Here is a 16,522-nt window from a genome sequence, read left to right as displayed (position 1 = left end):
GAGACAGAGGTTTGTCTGGCTAGCACAGAACCGAGCGCTCAGTTTCTTAATTGAACCAATTATTGGCCTAACTGGTCAAGATTAACATGTGTTCCAGATCTTTAGCCATTGATGACATAAAGACACCAATAAAACCGGCAGGATTGGGGCTCTAAGGGACCAGCATTGGAGACCCCTGTTTTAAACCATGCATAATTTAATAAGGAATATAACAACATTTTAAGAATGTCAAATCAATTGTACTTTAAAAGTACTATCTCAAATCTGTTACATTTTCCACAAAATATTGTTACAGTCCGGCACAGATGACATGAACGCTTTCCCTCAGGGTTCTGCCGTTCAGTCATGGGTCCCTCTCAAACAAAGACAGTTTTGTATTCAAACCCAGCCAGGACTAAGTGAATTGCAAGCTAATTTCACTACTTCTGAACTTCTGCGTCATCGTTCTCTTTTTAAAGTTAACACCACTTGACCGGCTGAAGACATCTGCTCAGGTCCAGAGTATTCTTTTGGTATTGAGTGTTGTCATTGTGTTGCATTACCCCATGTGTAGTGTTAAAACTGGAAACGTATTGATGTTCATAATTTTGTTTGAACACAGCTGTAATGCCACAAAGAGAAAATGTGATATAACATTTATTTATTTATTTATTTATTGCATTTAGTCCACACATTTATCAGGGTCTTTACATCAAAAAATGACATTGTTGTTGAAGTAAAACAAAACTGTTAGGATTACAAAACAAAGCTGCAGTATGTTCTGTAAGAGAAGTTAGGCCTGCGGTGCTTTAAGTAAAAAGCGTACAGGTGTAGCCGTCTTTACAGACAGGATGCACCCTTTATGTCCCTCAATCCACATGTTTGTTTATTTTGAATAGCATCTGTTAAACAGCATGACAGCGTTTCCAGAGAAAGCCTTGATTTTACATAACATTTCTTAAATGAATGGACTATTGACAGTGAAGCAATAAATTAACTTGTGATTTGGTGATTTGGTTAAACAGCTCTGGTGTTGATAGATGAAGTACAACTCACAACCCCCCACCCCCCCCAGGTTTAATCAGAATCCCCTGCAATCAAACATACGTCATTGTGACATTTTAAACAGAACTGCAGGTTCACTGCTTTCATTCAGAATGGTTTGCTTTTTCAGCTGTCCTCAGATAATAATGTCAGTCAGGCTAGATATACTATACAGTAATCACAGCTTCTTAGAGGTATATTCTAGGCAGCTTAAGGAAATGTTGGCCAGTTAAAATACTAGGCAGTGTTTCCCTGCTTTATAGTGCTACAGTAATCAATAAAAGTTTCACTGTTTTAGCAAAAGGGTCTGCAGACTTTGCTTCAAATAATATTGTTGGGTTAGGATCTCACTGGAAGAAACATGACACTGCTTATCAGCTGTAGGCAGTGTGGGTCATGCAAGTGTTAGACAAAATGCCATAACAATCAATGCAAACCCAAATTCATCACCTTTTAATGTGTAAGGTATAGGGCCACCATGGGCAGCCCATGACAGCACAGTCACGGTTATACATTTGAAGTGGTTTTAAATAAAAGTAAAGTTAGTGCTGGAGTAAATTATTTGTGATAAGGCCCAATGGGCTGTCACTACATTCTTTAAAATGATAGTGTTCAAGAATTTAAAGGGATTACCTATAAAAAAAAAATCTTGGTCCTTGGATGTATTGAGAGTTACTTTTTTTTTTTTGGTTGTCCAGGTGCGTTCACTCATACCTGATTTACGAGGCCATAAATTAACCTTCTTTTAAGAATTTGCAGTGATACCAAGGTACTGTTGGAGAGCTATGGCCCTAAAATAACAAACCTTTGCTAAAATATATATTTAAAGAACATAATGTTCAGACCTGTTAATAACAATGAGCTAGAATAATTACAGGACTATTGTATTGTAGTTTTTTTTTTGTTATTTTTTCATTTGTTATTTTTCATGTGCTTCTTTTGCTTGGAAGTTAGTGAGTTTGGTTCACCTTATTTGCATATAGATTTGTCATTACTTACCTGTCATGTATGATGTGTTTTTTTATCGTAATTCTTTTTTTGTGTTTAGATATATATTAAAAAAAAAAATACAAAAAAACTATACTAGTCTGTTGCTGGCATAACTGATAACTGGTCACATTTTCTTATATGCTTTGATGATTTTCCCCATTATATAAATACATAAATACATATCTAGTCTATAAAGCAGTATTGAAGTATCTACAGACCCTACGTCCGTGTGTCTGTGTGTATAGTCTGTTCAAATTCAGATTGCAAATACTGCATTAATAAATTTGTTCATTAGATTGTATTCTTAATGTGGTACTACCATATGAATAGGAACTACTCAGAAATTTCTAGAAATAATACATCAGTTGGAATAATAACAAAAAAGTATACAGCGTTGTTGTTGTGAAGGGACTAGGATTCCTTTGTATTTTGTGTTTGACCAGTGAAGGCTTTTTTTCTGTTGAGAATGCCTCTAATGATGTTTGATTATAGTGCAATTAACCAAATGAGAAGGAAATGTCTTTAAGTAGTGACTACTAGGGGGAGGGAGAGCTTCTTTTATAATCATTCATAAGGCTCATTTTGGTATAGCTAGTTATAGTAATGGAACATCCATATTTATCCATATTTATTTGAAACAGTGAAGTATATCAATATGTGAAAAATGTAATTTAACAGATTTTTCTAATCACAAAAAGCATGTAGTTAAAAAAAAAAAAGGTGGCACCGAACTTCTAATAAATCCCAGCTCCAATCAGTCACTGCTCGTACAAATGGCATACTACTGTATGTTTGAATGTGCCCAATTCCATGTCCTGTTCACCTAACAGCCTCATCAGCCTAAAGTCTCATTACTGTTGTGCTGGTTCAAGACATAATGTGTCTAGTGTTTGCCTAATTTAATCAATAATACGAAGCATTGACTTGTCTAATAAAACAAATGTGTCTAATTTATTGTTTCAAGGAGTTTGCAGTAATTGGAAAGACTACATTTTAAGCCTGAAACAGAGGAATTAGCTTGTTAAAAATTACATTATGTTTTATTTTTTAATTTTATAATTATCCCAGTTCTTTCCAATCATAATTGAAAAACAACAGCAATTACTGTTGATTTTTTTTTTTTTTTTAATTAACACAGTCATTTAAACACATTACCAGTTATATGAACACAGGGATATATGTATGAGTATCGCAAAACCACACAGATTTAATTTAGCCAGATGACAGAATAAAATAAAAATAAAAATGACTCATTGTCTTGTGAACAGTTGCAAAGCGTGGAAGACGGCAGTCATGCCCATCAAAGCTCAGCCTGTGGAGTTTCCCAGAAACACATCAATAAACATTCTTTTTGAAGCACATCTACAAAAAACAACCGAAAAAACCTTACCAACATTCAGCTTTCAGACTTAATACAAATGTGTCAATAATACTGTCTTGCTTTTATAGGAGGGTACAAAAAGAGCAACAGTCAATAACTGTATCTATAAAGCACAGGCATGTTGTGTACCATGCTGCATAAAGACATCCACTGGTACAGCAAAGTTATACTGTATCTTCTTTGATTTCTACAAGAGAGTCAATTCAGATGAATATTCTCATTTAAAACTTTGTCCTGGTAGTAAGATAAATGTTTACAGAATAATCGCCTGCAGTTTTAAATACAAATACAAGCGTGAAAATAACATTTATTTTCTATATTTCAATAGCTAGCACCTAAAGTCACAAACTCTTTTAATTGTCTTTGACATAATCACTCATGTTTAAGCATAAAAAGGCTTTGCAATGAATTCATTTAAAAAAAAAAATTTAAAAACAACAATGACAACTTACTAAAAATAACGGATAATACAATGTATATTCAGCGGTGGTACTGTTTTGTCTCTCAGATAAAGTAAAGAAAATATTAAATTCATAAATTAATGTACAGCTATGGACAAAAGTTTGCATCACCTAGAATTTTAGGATTGAGACATAATTTTAAAAAAATATATATATATACACTACCGGTCAAAAGTTTTAGAACACCACCATTTTCCCAGTTTTTATTGAAATTTACGCAGTTTAATGTCTCAATGTACTCTGAAATTAAAGCATAGATCAAATAAACAATTGGAGATAAAGAAATCATGGAATCGTTTTGTTTAACAAAATTTAATCTAAATTTTTGACTCCTCAAAGTAGCCACCTTTTGCAGATATAACAGCCGAACACACTCGTGGCATTCTTTCTACAATGGAAATCAAATATTGTTCGGAAAGTTCTTCCCAACACTGTTGCAGAAGTTCCCACAAATGTGTTGCACTTGTAGGTTGCTTTGCTTTCACCCTTCTGTCCAGTTCATCCCAAACCAGCTCGATGGGGTTTAAGTCTGGAGACTGTGCTGGCCATTCCATGATTTGAAGCCTACCGTATTGTTCTTTTCTTCTAAGGTAGTTCTGACATAGCCTGGAGGTATGTTTTGGGTCATTATCTTGCTGTAGGATGAACCCCTGACCAACTAGACGTATACCAGAGGGTATTGGATGGCGCTGCAAAATGCTGTGGTAGCAGTTTTGGTTCAGGGTGCCACTCACTCTGTGCAAGTCGCCGACTGTGGATCCAGCAAAAGAGCCCCAGACCATCACGCTTCCTCCTCCATGTTTGACAGTTGGTGTCACACACCGAGGAACCATCCTTTCGCCTACTCGACGGCATATAAAAACCCTGCGTGATGAACCGAAGATTTCAAATTTTGATTCATCGGTCCATAAGACCTTCTTCCAGTCTTCAGTAGTCCACTGGCGGTGCTTCATGGCCCAGGCAAGCCTCTTTTTCTTATTTTGCCATCTTAGCAATGGCTTTCTTACTGCAACTCGACCTGTCAAACCTGCAGCTCGAAGTCTTCTCTTCACAGTTGAAACTGAGACTTGCTTACTTCGACCAGTGTTAAGCTGTGCTTGAAGCTGTTGTCCTTTGAGCCGCCTATCACGCAAGCTGTTGACTCCCAGAAACTTGTCTTCTGATTCTGTTGTGGCTTTGGGTCTGCCAGACCTCTTCCTGTCAGAGTTTCCTCCAGTTTCCAAGTGCCTTTTGATGGTGTAGGAAACTGTACTCACTGACACCTTGGCTTTCTTTGCAATTTCTCTAAAGGAAAGACCTACACTTTTAAGGGTTACAATGGTCTGTCTGTCTTCTTTTGTTAATTGCCTTTTTCTTGCCATTATGAGAGCAATATACTACTTCTTGCAGTACAATACTGTCCAAATAATGCTTAAGAGGGTGTAGTAACACAGTCTGTTCCAACACTGCTTTTATACAGACCGAGGGTTTGTAAGTAATCAACAAAAGTTGGGACACCTGTAGGAATTGTTAGCATCAACTTTCAAGGCTTAATTTACTTCCATTGCTGCAGAACAGCTGTAAGTTGTTAACCCATTACTTGTTCCCTGAAAAAGGCCTTTTTGTATAACTCTGAAATGTACATTGTTTTTCAGTTTTTGGTAACCGAAACTTTTTTTTTTAACCTCTGGCAGTTTACCGCTTACCTTTGTACCATTTCAGGCTTCAATAAAAACTGGAAAAATGGGGGTGTTCTAAAACTTTTGACCGGCAGTATATATATATATATATATATATATATATATATATATATATATATATATATATATATATATATATATATATATATAATTTAGATGTTTAACATGATGTAATCAAAAAAACTACAAAATGATATCACAAAAGTCTACCATAAGCCATCATTTTTTATGTTTTTGTCAGTTTTTCATTAAGTATATGGAAAACTACAAAGCAGTATGCAATTAAATATGTTAACATAACATTATTCAGCAGGTTTCATTCGACACATGAATCAAAATTAGTTAATTCCACAGGGTGAACATTTGGCCATAGCTGTCTTATGTTTGATCTTTTGGCATAGAAGTCTTATGTTTACTGGCTCATACTTAAGGCAGTGCTGTGTAAACCCAAACCTAATTCAGACTGTTTTATTATACAAAATGCCTCTAGCTTCAGTTGTATTTCGGGGTAGTTTCTTTCTTTTTTTTTTTTTTTACATCAACCCCAAATATATTGTTATACCAACGGTGACAGAGTGATGACACTTGAACTATGCTCTGGGTAAATGCCAGAGAACACACCGTTTATTACTGACTGGACTAATGTGAAAGCTGTAATGTATCTGTAGGTCTATCCATGTACTTGTAATTTGTACTTCTGTTTGTTAGATTCATTCAGTGGTTCACTTACATCAGTGCATTATCCACTTGGCTTAAATTACTTTTCAGGCTTGTTGTCCGAGTTAAATTTAGAGGCAGAATACTCATTTTGATATTTTCTGTTGCCGTTGTCAGTTGTCAGCACACAGGGTAAGTCTCAAAGTTTATGGGTGAGCGTGCTTTAGGTAAAACGTCAGTAATTAAATACCACAGAGTTATTCTGTATAGGGTGGAGCAGGGTTAGACCTGCTGCAGGATTGGCCTGTTGGATAAAAGATGGTGCACATGGTTTGGTGTACCTACCTACAGTATATGACCTCAGCACACAGGTGTCTGCAGATAAGGCACATTCCAGATTACACTGACTCCAAGCTCCCAATACAGGTAAGTAAAAGAGCTCACTGTTTTAGTTGTTTTTACTTTGGACTTACAGAAGTATTTAGAGTACTGTAATTACAAAGCTTTTTGTCATTATACATATTTATGAGTTGAAAATGATATGATAAGAGCATCGATTTGTGTTTTTGCACGTTCACTTGTGAAGTCATTGAAATAAAACAGTGTGAATGTTTGTCAGTTTCAGGTTTTATTTTTATTTTAAGGCTGTTTCCCCTCAATCAAAGATAAGTAAATAATAATGTCAAATAATTGTTACTATGTTTTTGGATCACGCTTTATTTTAAGGGCCATTTATTTAGTTTGTTAACTGTTAACAAACAGCTAATAAACATGTTAATGTACATTATTTATTTTCTGTTAACTGTTTGTAAATAATATATAATAGGCCAGCTAAAACTGCAAACACCAGAGCCTTATGGATGATCAATCAAACACCAGAGCCTTATGGATGATCAATACCCAGTCAATCATATGCTTGAAATTGGTTCAAATTGTTACTGTAGTAATGTTTAGCAAATTAAATAAGTTTTTTTATTAACCCTAACCCTAAACCTAACCCTTAGCTAAACAATGTTTGTTAACAGTTAATAAACTATGATGTAATATTTCATATCTGATCACAAACCCATGGAAATCAAATAACAATTCCAGGATACAGAGGGCCCCACAAGGACTTTTACAAGTGTAGTGTTACTTACCGTACTTGCTGTTTGATCAGAGTTATTCCTTGAGCCTGTGCAGTCACTCCTTGAATTCCATTCCACACACTTGCCATTCCTCGGCACTCAGGTGCAAGTCTCAGCAGGGAACCTACAAACGTGAGTAGAATGTGGCACAATTTTGGATCTCTGTGTTGCTGGCGCTATTAAATTAAGTGACGGATATTCTACCAGATGTTGCTAAAACGCAGCTAAATTTGAGTTCTACATCATGAATTGAAATAAGATATCAATGTTACAATTAGTATAAATAGCTAGTTTATTTTTTTTCCTTGGCAACTGGTATTCAATATAAAATGTTTTGTGAACCAAATGATTCCTCTTTCTCATAGAAGTCAATGGAATGAGAACAGTCACAGCAGTAATCTTTCCCTTCTTGTCCTGACATGTCAGTATATTTTATTCACATGCATTTTCACATTCAGTGAGTCTATGCTCTTACCTTTTCAATATAGTCTCTTATCAGTTCTGTTTTAAAGACGGTTTATATTCAGGTCATCTGTTCTTTTTGGATATATTCCTAATAGTTAAGACTGAATGATTGGATCACTATGGTCATAACTGACTGCAGATGGCATATTGACAATGTACATGATGACTTGTAAATCTTTTTTAAAGGAATCTGCCACCTTTGAAAAGATACATGCATATTTTCTTTCCTAGATAATTTGACCTTTTTGACTCTAGCAATTCAGACTCAGATGAGACCAACCTGTAAGAGTTGTTAGGCAACAGGAACCTGACCAGACCTGTATTCTGAAATACCTGGTCTGTAATTGTTCTCTCATGAACTCTCCTAAACTTTTAATGATGTGATCATTTATGACATGAACATGCCAAACAGAATGATTTATGGAACTTCATTATCAGCCAATTATTGGAATGGTAAATTATTATTTTTTGTATAACTAAGGCCTCAAACCCTGAAAGCTGCCTTCACTCTAGTTTTGCAAACACATTTGAAGCTTGGAATGTTTGAATACAAGGATGTTGCAATAGGTACTGTATGAAGATAAGTATGGTAGATCAAGAGTATGAAACCTCACCATGTTTTATACAGTCAGATTTCAGAGGTCTTGATGAAGTTAGCTGTGATCTGCAGCTCCGTCAGGCTTCCCTAGATTTGGAATCTAATTGTCCTTGTGGTTAAAGATATTTGGATTTTTGTGTTTGGATGTTTTGTGATGATTTAATTGGAGCGATTCCTCTCCAGTTACGGACCACTGTGTTTTTTATGCTACCAAAGTAGGTGCAGTGCATGTAGAAGCGCTCCTGTTGCTTAATATGTGCGTGGCAATGGTGAGCAATCTTAACAAACATCTCGCAGTTGTTCTGCCAAAGACTTACAGGGCCGGCATTCAGAAATGTGTCATAGCTGTCAGCGATGTGTGAATGGATCCTGTGGGGCTGGATTGTACAGTTTGTTTTTTATGACAAGAGCTTGCCATCATCAGAATAGACAGCAGTGACAAGTACAGGATCCCCACAGTGCCATTGGGGATTGTGTTTCAGTGCCTTCCCAGTTTGGGAAGAATAAAGTGCCGCACGGAGATTGTTCTGATGCCAAGCACTCTGCTGATCAGTAAAGTTGCCTGTATTTTAGTTTGCAAGTTATGCATTAATGCAGGGTATAGGTATCGTGGTCAATTATCATTTGTATAATGTTGAGATATTAAGTTTTATGTAGGATCCTCCATTTAAGATTTTGGCTTTTTTTTTTCTTTCCATGGCTGGAATGTCTTTTCTTTAAATTCTGGTATTTTTTTTATTTTTTACACCATACAGATATAACTTGTTTGAAGGAGTTATTGAGAATCAGAATCTGTCTGTATGTCACACTTTCTTTTACATGTGCGTACATTGGAAACAGGGCATGGGGATCTACATGTTTGTTTTTTTTTAATATATTTCCAGCCGTGGAAGGGGAATTGTGTTTCTAACAGGTGAAGAAATAAACTACAGCAGTACAGGTAACAACAAGTGCATCCGTATTTGTTTACCTACAGTATGTATACCTATCAAATCTGTTTTGTAGAGTGAATGTATTACTAACCAGTTATTTTTCATATCACTCATTCCAATGATTGTCCACATAGTTATGTTGTCATGTGTTGTCTTCACAGTGTTACTGCAGTAACTTGAGTACATTTTCACAAAACAACCTTAAACTTGGAACCTGGGTCCAAAACTGTGTTCATTACAAGTGGCTCTAATTTACTGTCAATAAAACACTCAGAGTGGCCATCGATTTTTTGTAGAAGGTTTCCTAAATATTCCCAAAAAGGAAAGCCAGTGTCAAATGATGTAAAATGTCTACCTATAGTATTTTGCCATTGTCATTGGTCATGCTGCTGAACATTCAAGGTGGGAGCCCTGCAGGTGTTTACAAGCCATTTAGGGCAGATGATGTAGAGAAAGGCATACTGGGTAGATTAATACATTGGCAACGAAAAATAACATTTAGATAAGGTTTAACTGTGGAACCACTTGGAAGACTGGAGAAATGAATCCTGTAAAAGATTCATACCACACCAAATATATTGAGTGGTAATTGTTTGTCAAAATGTAAAATGGTATTTTTCTATATGAATTATACATTTTCCACTTGTAACAAGTTTTTTTTTCGTTTTTTTTTTTTTTTTTGGCAACAATATTTGAGGTCATAATGAATATATAGATCAGTCTACATTGAAGTTAAAATTGTTTGTGAACATTTCCTGTTTTTCATTATGAAACCTTCTTTAATGACGTCTTCTTATAAATGCTTCCCAGAAAATAATAAAATAAAAAAACCCACAAAACTGTGGTGAGTTCAATGTAAAATGTTGACATTACAGTAAAATGACAGCAAGTGCTGACTTCATAAATATAATAATACTACACAGAACTATGTATTAAGAGTATAGGAATAGTTTGGTAGTATTAATATATTGTATTAGTTTAATGAAAAAAATGTGTTTTGTTTAAATGGATGAATTCTCACTGTAATTAAATGAAATGTGTTTGTTATCCAAATAAAAAAAGGTGTCTGGAACTGCAAAAAAGCAACTGGAATGTTTAATTTTTCAACAGGCTGTTTGGGCTATGTTATAAATGAGGGAAATTGAAGCCGGAACACGTTTTTGTTTGTTCTGTTGAAACCTCAAAACAATTGACGTTCCCAGAGGTAAATTGACCATGCAAGTCAGTTTACGACATAGAAATAAGTTTCTTTTTCAGAAGGCCTTCTGAAAAGGATGGTGTGGCCCCATAAATCCTTTAATTTGGAGCTGTAGCAATGCTTTCTTTTATGGTTTAATGAGATGTCTCTCTCTCCTTTTAAACAAAAGCACCCAGTATCAAGGCCTGCATTCTACCAAAAAGGTCTTGGCATAGCACAACAGTATAAAGAGCAGATGAAAGGGAATTTCTGTCTTTTTTGGAGATGACCTTTCACCGAAGAAACCAGCACTGTGGTACAACATCTAAATGCCTTCTGTGTATAATTCCTAAAGGTCAAATTAGTCTAATTCTGTTTGGACCTGTTTATGTTGAAGTTGTGCCAGCTACTTTCTGTATTTAAGGGGCTTTTTTTAAATTTTAGCTGCAATTCTTTCTAACCACTTACATACAGTAAATAGTTCCTGCTTTAGTAATGTAGACAAATATAGCAGAGGACGGATGCATTTCTGGTAGGGAGAGGCTTCCATAACATTTCTTAACCATTTTTGGGAAGAATCTATCTATGTGTGAGTGTGAGAAAGCGAGCGAGCGAGAGGGGGAGAGAGAGAGTCAGAGAAGGAAGTGTGTGTGTGTGTGTGTGTGTGTGTGTGTGTGTATTTGAGGTAGTAGCTGTAAATTGAAGTGACATCATATGTATTACTCCCATTGATCCGCTTTTAGACTCCAGCCAGGATAAAAGGAAATGGCATCAGGGAGGAAGTATGCATCATTTAGGCACAGATCCCAGTGTGATAATAGAGTAATAATAGAAATCACGCCACTGTCAATCGGCCACTTTCCCCTCAGAGCTGTCTCTCAATGCAGGCTTGGGCAAACGGGATGTTCAGCATACCAGCTGTACCTCTTTAGAGTGATTTGTGTCCTGTCTGGGGGTGCAGAGCAAGCAGTGCAGTCGAGGATGCTGAAGTGCATTTCTGTGTCAGGTTTCATGATGACGAAAGGTCAGTAGCGATTTGTTTCAGTGATGTTTTGTTTTTGCCTTGATTAAATGGAAAAATAAAACAGCTTTGATTGTACTATGAGAGAAGTGTGAGAAATGGACTGTAAGTAATCATTCAAACCTCAACCGTGTCGGTATTACAAAGGCAAAAGGTTATTTTTATTTTTTTGGGGGGGGGGGAGGGGTTGTACATAAAATTGATTTAAATGTTTTAGTTGTGAGAAAAAAATATGTATTTAAAAAACATAGAACTTCAAATCTGTAGGAACTTGGCACTTTCTCACTTTGAAACAAAGGGGCAGGTCATGTATTACAGCTGTGTAAAATAGCAGCTGGTGACAACAGTCATGTGCTTGCTTTGTTTAGATGTCCAATGGGAGCTGTGAGTTTACTTATGATGTTTCATTTTCACACAGATGTGAACAAGCTATAATTTGCTTTGGCCAAGTAATTAGAAATTGTAAAGGTCAGTGTTTTAAGTATGAAATGTGACCATCTGTAGTTGAGTGTCAGCGACTAAAAAATGTAATCTTGGACAGCATAAATATGATCTAATAAGCTGTAATCTGCACTGTCCTGGTATTAAAACATGCCCAGAGGCAACAGGAACTACTGGGTTATGCGGCACAAATATATTGAGGGCATTACAGTTATGGCAATTGTATAGTGATTGACCCACTTCGTCTTACAATATTTTAAAGACATTTTACATTTTTACATGAAGAAATTCAGCAGTGAAAGAAAGATTAATAAAAAATATTTTCCTTCTGCATATCTTCTTGAAAGACATAAACACTGCAAAATTCTTCAATGGCAGCCAGATTGTTTTGTTTTTTTTTAATATCCTTTGTACCTGAACAGCTATCTGAAGATGTAATGCTAGGTAAGCCACAAGGAAGTTTAATTATTAAAAGTTCAAATAACTGGTTTCTGTCTCTGGCTTAGTTTCACATTTAGTAGTTTTTGATCTTGTTGTCAGATGCTGCCTTGTGTGCACAGACAGAGACACATTTATGCTATCTCCAGTTACAAGAGGTTTATTTAAGCTATGTATTATATAAAATTATTTGTTTACAATCCTTGCTCTGCCCATCAATGGATAGGGTAACAAGCAAACATTGGGTATAATGGATTTATTCCACCTGCCTGTATATCCTAAAGATTCAATTAGAATGTATTCATTCTTTCTTATGTATCAAAAATCAACCATTGTTTTTGGATACCAAGGAGTCTGGTAATACAGTATATCTAAAACCAGCAGGATCATTTTTACTGATATTTAGTCTGATCATTAACAAGCAGCAACGCTGTGAATGAGAGAGGTTGTTTGCCATTGCCGACAGAGAGTGCATTTATTAAAAAGCTTGACTCCTGTCCAGAACAACAGCAGTTTAATCGATGATAACCACAGGTAGATTTCTCCTGTGAAAAAACAGCCACTGAGTTTTCTGCTGCCTCCTTTATTAGACCTCTTTGATGTATGCCTGCACTCTTAAACCTTTGAACAGTGCAAACCTGAAGAAATAATGTCTACAATCTCAAAACACCATTAGGCAGCACATTTATCTATTGACCCCTGTGAGAGGCTGGCAGTTCTGTTTTTAATGTAAATCTTCTTTGAGGAAAAGCTTGTCATCGATCCCTTCTAGGTGCATCACAATAAGGGAGTGAAGGAGAAACTGTTTCTTATCAGAGATTAATTAGAAGGTGGCTGGATGTAGTGTATGCACTGGATTATTTGTGGTCCACTGTAAGCTTGCACCTGGCTGAAGCAGGTTGGAGTTCAAGAAAGATCCTCTTCTATTTTTTAAGAATCTGCAGAATACGTTTAAAAGGAAAATCGTGGCTACCAGAGATTTATCTCACCCAAAGACAAGTAGTTTTTCAAGCTCAACAGTTCGTTTAATATTGGTAAATGTCAACTATAAAATCAGACTTTAAACAGAAGTTCAGATAAAGTATTGTACCAGAGGACATGGATGTGTTCTGTAGGCTTGAAAGGAACAATCGCACACATGTTGTATTTTTCCATTTGCAAGCAACTTAAACACATGTTTTGCAAATGCGTGACAGACAACAGAGATGCTAAGTTTATCAGAGTATTTCAATAAAAGTCTTTTATGTTTGGTCTCGTCTAAATATAGGGTATACAAATGCGAGGATGGAAAGTCTCCCAGTCAAGAGTCATTTAATATGTTAACCGTTTAAAATTAGGTTTCAGGGATTCCAGTTAAAAAGTATTCACATGTTTCAAACATGCCATCATGCTGTAATTACAAAGAGCAACCTAGACATGGTGTCTTGTGTCTTTTGGTTTTAATTACTCCACAGGCTTGGCCTTGGCTCTCAGGGGATGCTGTTTGTTTCCTCAGGTTCTCCCAGACCAGCTGGTCCTGCTTCTGGAGTTCCTATTGGAGGAGGAGTCTCTCAGTGTGGGGACACTGCGGTGGCTGGAAGGAAGATACTGCCTCTGTGAGCAGGATGCTGAGGTAACTAAACTGTCCCTGTGAGACCTCAACCAGAGGCACTAATCCAACAGCTGGGAATGCTTTTGTAATCCTCCAGGAAGAGGGTATTTAGAAAAAGAAAAGAGGAGGGAGGTAGTAAAACTGAAGCAACACCACCAGACACAGTGGGAAATATGAAATATTACCACACCAAGACGAAGGCCAGGGTCTCCTGTGGCAAACTGGGATTGTCTCTGTTATATATCGAATAATTTATGGCATGTGCATTTTGTTTAACTTTTATTTGGATTTATTAGAACTGTTCCCCGAGTTGTGTAGGGATATTACATTTGTCATCTGTAGTAGTGGTGCTACCTCCAGATTGAATTGATCCCATTAGTTATTGAAAGTAAAAGTATTTTTTCCTCTATAAATAAGTACTTGTATTTCTATTTTTGTATTCATATTTTTTAAAAGCTTACTTTAAACATGAAAGACAGAATAAAAGTTAAAAGTGTAGCCCTTTTAAAAAAGCATTTAGAACATTTTGATCATATGATTGTAGAACCGTGTGAGCGAAGTGGGTTACAGCCTGGAAACATGAAATCCTGTTGATAGGGAAAGATAATTCATTTCCTTTCATTCCTTTCATTCGAGCACGTCCCCATAATAAAAATCCACCCACAGAGGCATGTTTGCGCTATCATGTTACTTAAGTATGATATTGGATCAGGAGTAACCCTATTGATTTCCACAGAGCAAAAGTATTGAAGCTTTTGTTTTGTCAGTGTGGTCTTGGAAAAGACGTTAGAGAGAAAGAAAATGGGTGCCATATCGCTACATCAGCGTTGTTGTTTTGTTAAATCTAAAAATGAAATGGAACCCAAAAAAAAAAATACACACTATTAATGCCAATGTGCATATACAGTGCCAGGGATGGAAGTAAGACCCATTGCATAGCAGTTTGATCCATTCCTGGTTTTACTAAAAGTTTAATAAGACCCACCTGAGTGTGTTACCTATACACTGTAGCTAATGTATTAAAACCTGGAATGGGTGAAACTGCTATGCAACAGGAGTTTTATTTCCATCCCTGTATGCACCAGTATTTATTTGACCTTACCAAGAATACTAACTATGCCTAGAATGTGACTAGATCTAACTGGGAACAGTGAAAAATATCCATTTTAAACACAGATGTTTTACATGAAGTAAATGTATTGATTGATTGTGCTGAATTTCACTGGGAGATTACCAAACTACCGGCATTGTTCACCCAGTTTATTTATCACAGTTTTTTTCAATTTTTTAAGCATAATAGGCTCAATACTTACCAATAAGGACATGTTTTTAAAGAGTGTTTTATACAAATGTACATAGATTTAACAGTGCTTAAAAAATTGGAATAAACTAATATCAAATAGTTAATAAAGGTAGTTAATAACAATGTAGAATATCTCTAATGTGGCCAGAATAAAAATGACCACTAAGGGTGTGTGCCAATAATTAAACGTACGATGGAAAACATCCATCAAAATCACTGTTTCTGGGGGTAGGAAATTACCCTAGAGATAATAACTGGCCACATTTATAAATTCCACTTTGCTTAGGATTGCAGAGAGACTACCCCAAAGATAAAATATGATGGAGACTTTATTAAACATGATGATTAGGAACACACCTCATGGGATTATAAAGAGATCAATTAAAAAAATTCTAATTCAGAGGGTATAAATAATTCCTTTAAATAATATTTTACTGCTGGTGTTACTCCTCAGTGCTTTCAGCATACAGTCTGTAATTCAAGTGAGACCTAATAATTGTACCCTTCAGAATCTGGAGACTTTCATTAGCAACCTCTCTTGTTAACATCCGGCTTTAAAAGTGATAATTTGGCAGCATTTTTGTTATGGGTCTAGTGTTTCATATTTTTAGTGCCTTTGATTCTTTTTGAGAGAAGGAAGGGCCGTCCAACAGGAAATTCCATGGAAAACATAAACACCCAATCTAAAATAAGCTGGTTATAGCTTGGTTTTAAACTGAATGAAGTGCTGTAGAGCAATGTAATGCAAAACTTATAAGATGACACACAAACGTGGGGTTATACTAGGTAAGAGTAGTCCCAAAGCAGTATCATTTACTAGCCTGGCATGTCTTTTGCCTCTGGTAGCCTTTCAGAAAACCACAGAATTTCACACAATTTCCAGTCTCTGCTTCTCTGCATCCTTGGACTGAATGGCAAGAGGTTAAGACGAGAAGCTCTCATGGTGTGAGAGGTATTTCTTGAACATGAATAATTAAGTTTGTATTACAAGCACATGTAAAAGACAGGTAAAAACAAATACATACATATTAAACCTGTTTTGCATGTCTTTAAAACAACGAAAAAAGAAGTGAAATGATTTGAGGGATGTGAAAATTTTTATTTATGTAGTATACAGTACATCATTAAAGCATGATGTTATCTACTTCAAGTCCAGTATATTGATTGCAATGGGACATTTTTTTAATTTTTTTTTTTTTTATCAATGTCTTAACACCAATTTGCAAACTGTGAATATT

At 35.8% G+C, this 16,522-nt stretch overlaps 1 protein-coding gene across 2 annotated transcripts in view; it reads left to right on the top strand.

Annotated features, from left to right (window-relative positions):
- LOC117411702 (aminopeptidase O) overlaps positions 1-16,522 on the top strand; it is a 73,588-nt gene that overhangs the window by 45,602 nt on the left and 11,464 nt on the right. For both annotated transcript variants that reach the window (XM_058993155.1, XM_058993166.1), the window contains one exon: positions 13,886-14,002. In XM_058993155.1, coding sequence (XP_058849138.1) covers positions 13,886-14,002 — 117 coding nt within the window. The remainder of the gene's footprint in view (positions 1-13,885; positions 14,003-16,522) is intronic.

This window comes from Acipenser ruthenus, chromosome 2, assembly GCF_902713425.1.
Source record: "Acipenser ruthenus chromosome 2, fAciRut3.2 maternal haplotype, whole genome shotgun sequence".
Taxonomy (NCBI): Eukaryota; Metazoa; Chordata; class Actinopteri; order Acipenseriformes; family Acipenseridae; genus Acipenser; species Acipenser ruthenus.
The sequence above is the reverse complement of the archived record's forward strand: the minus strand, read 5'-3'. Positions and strand labels throughout refer to the sequence as shown.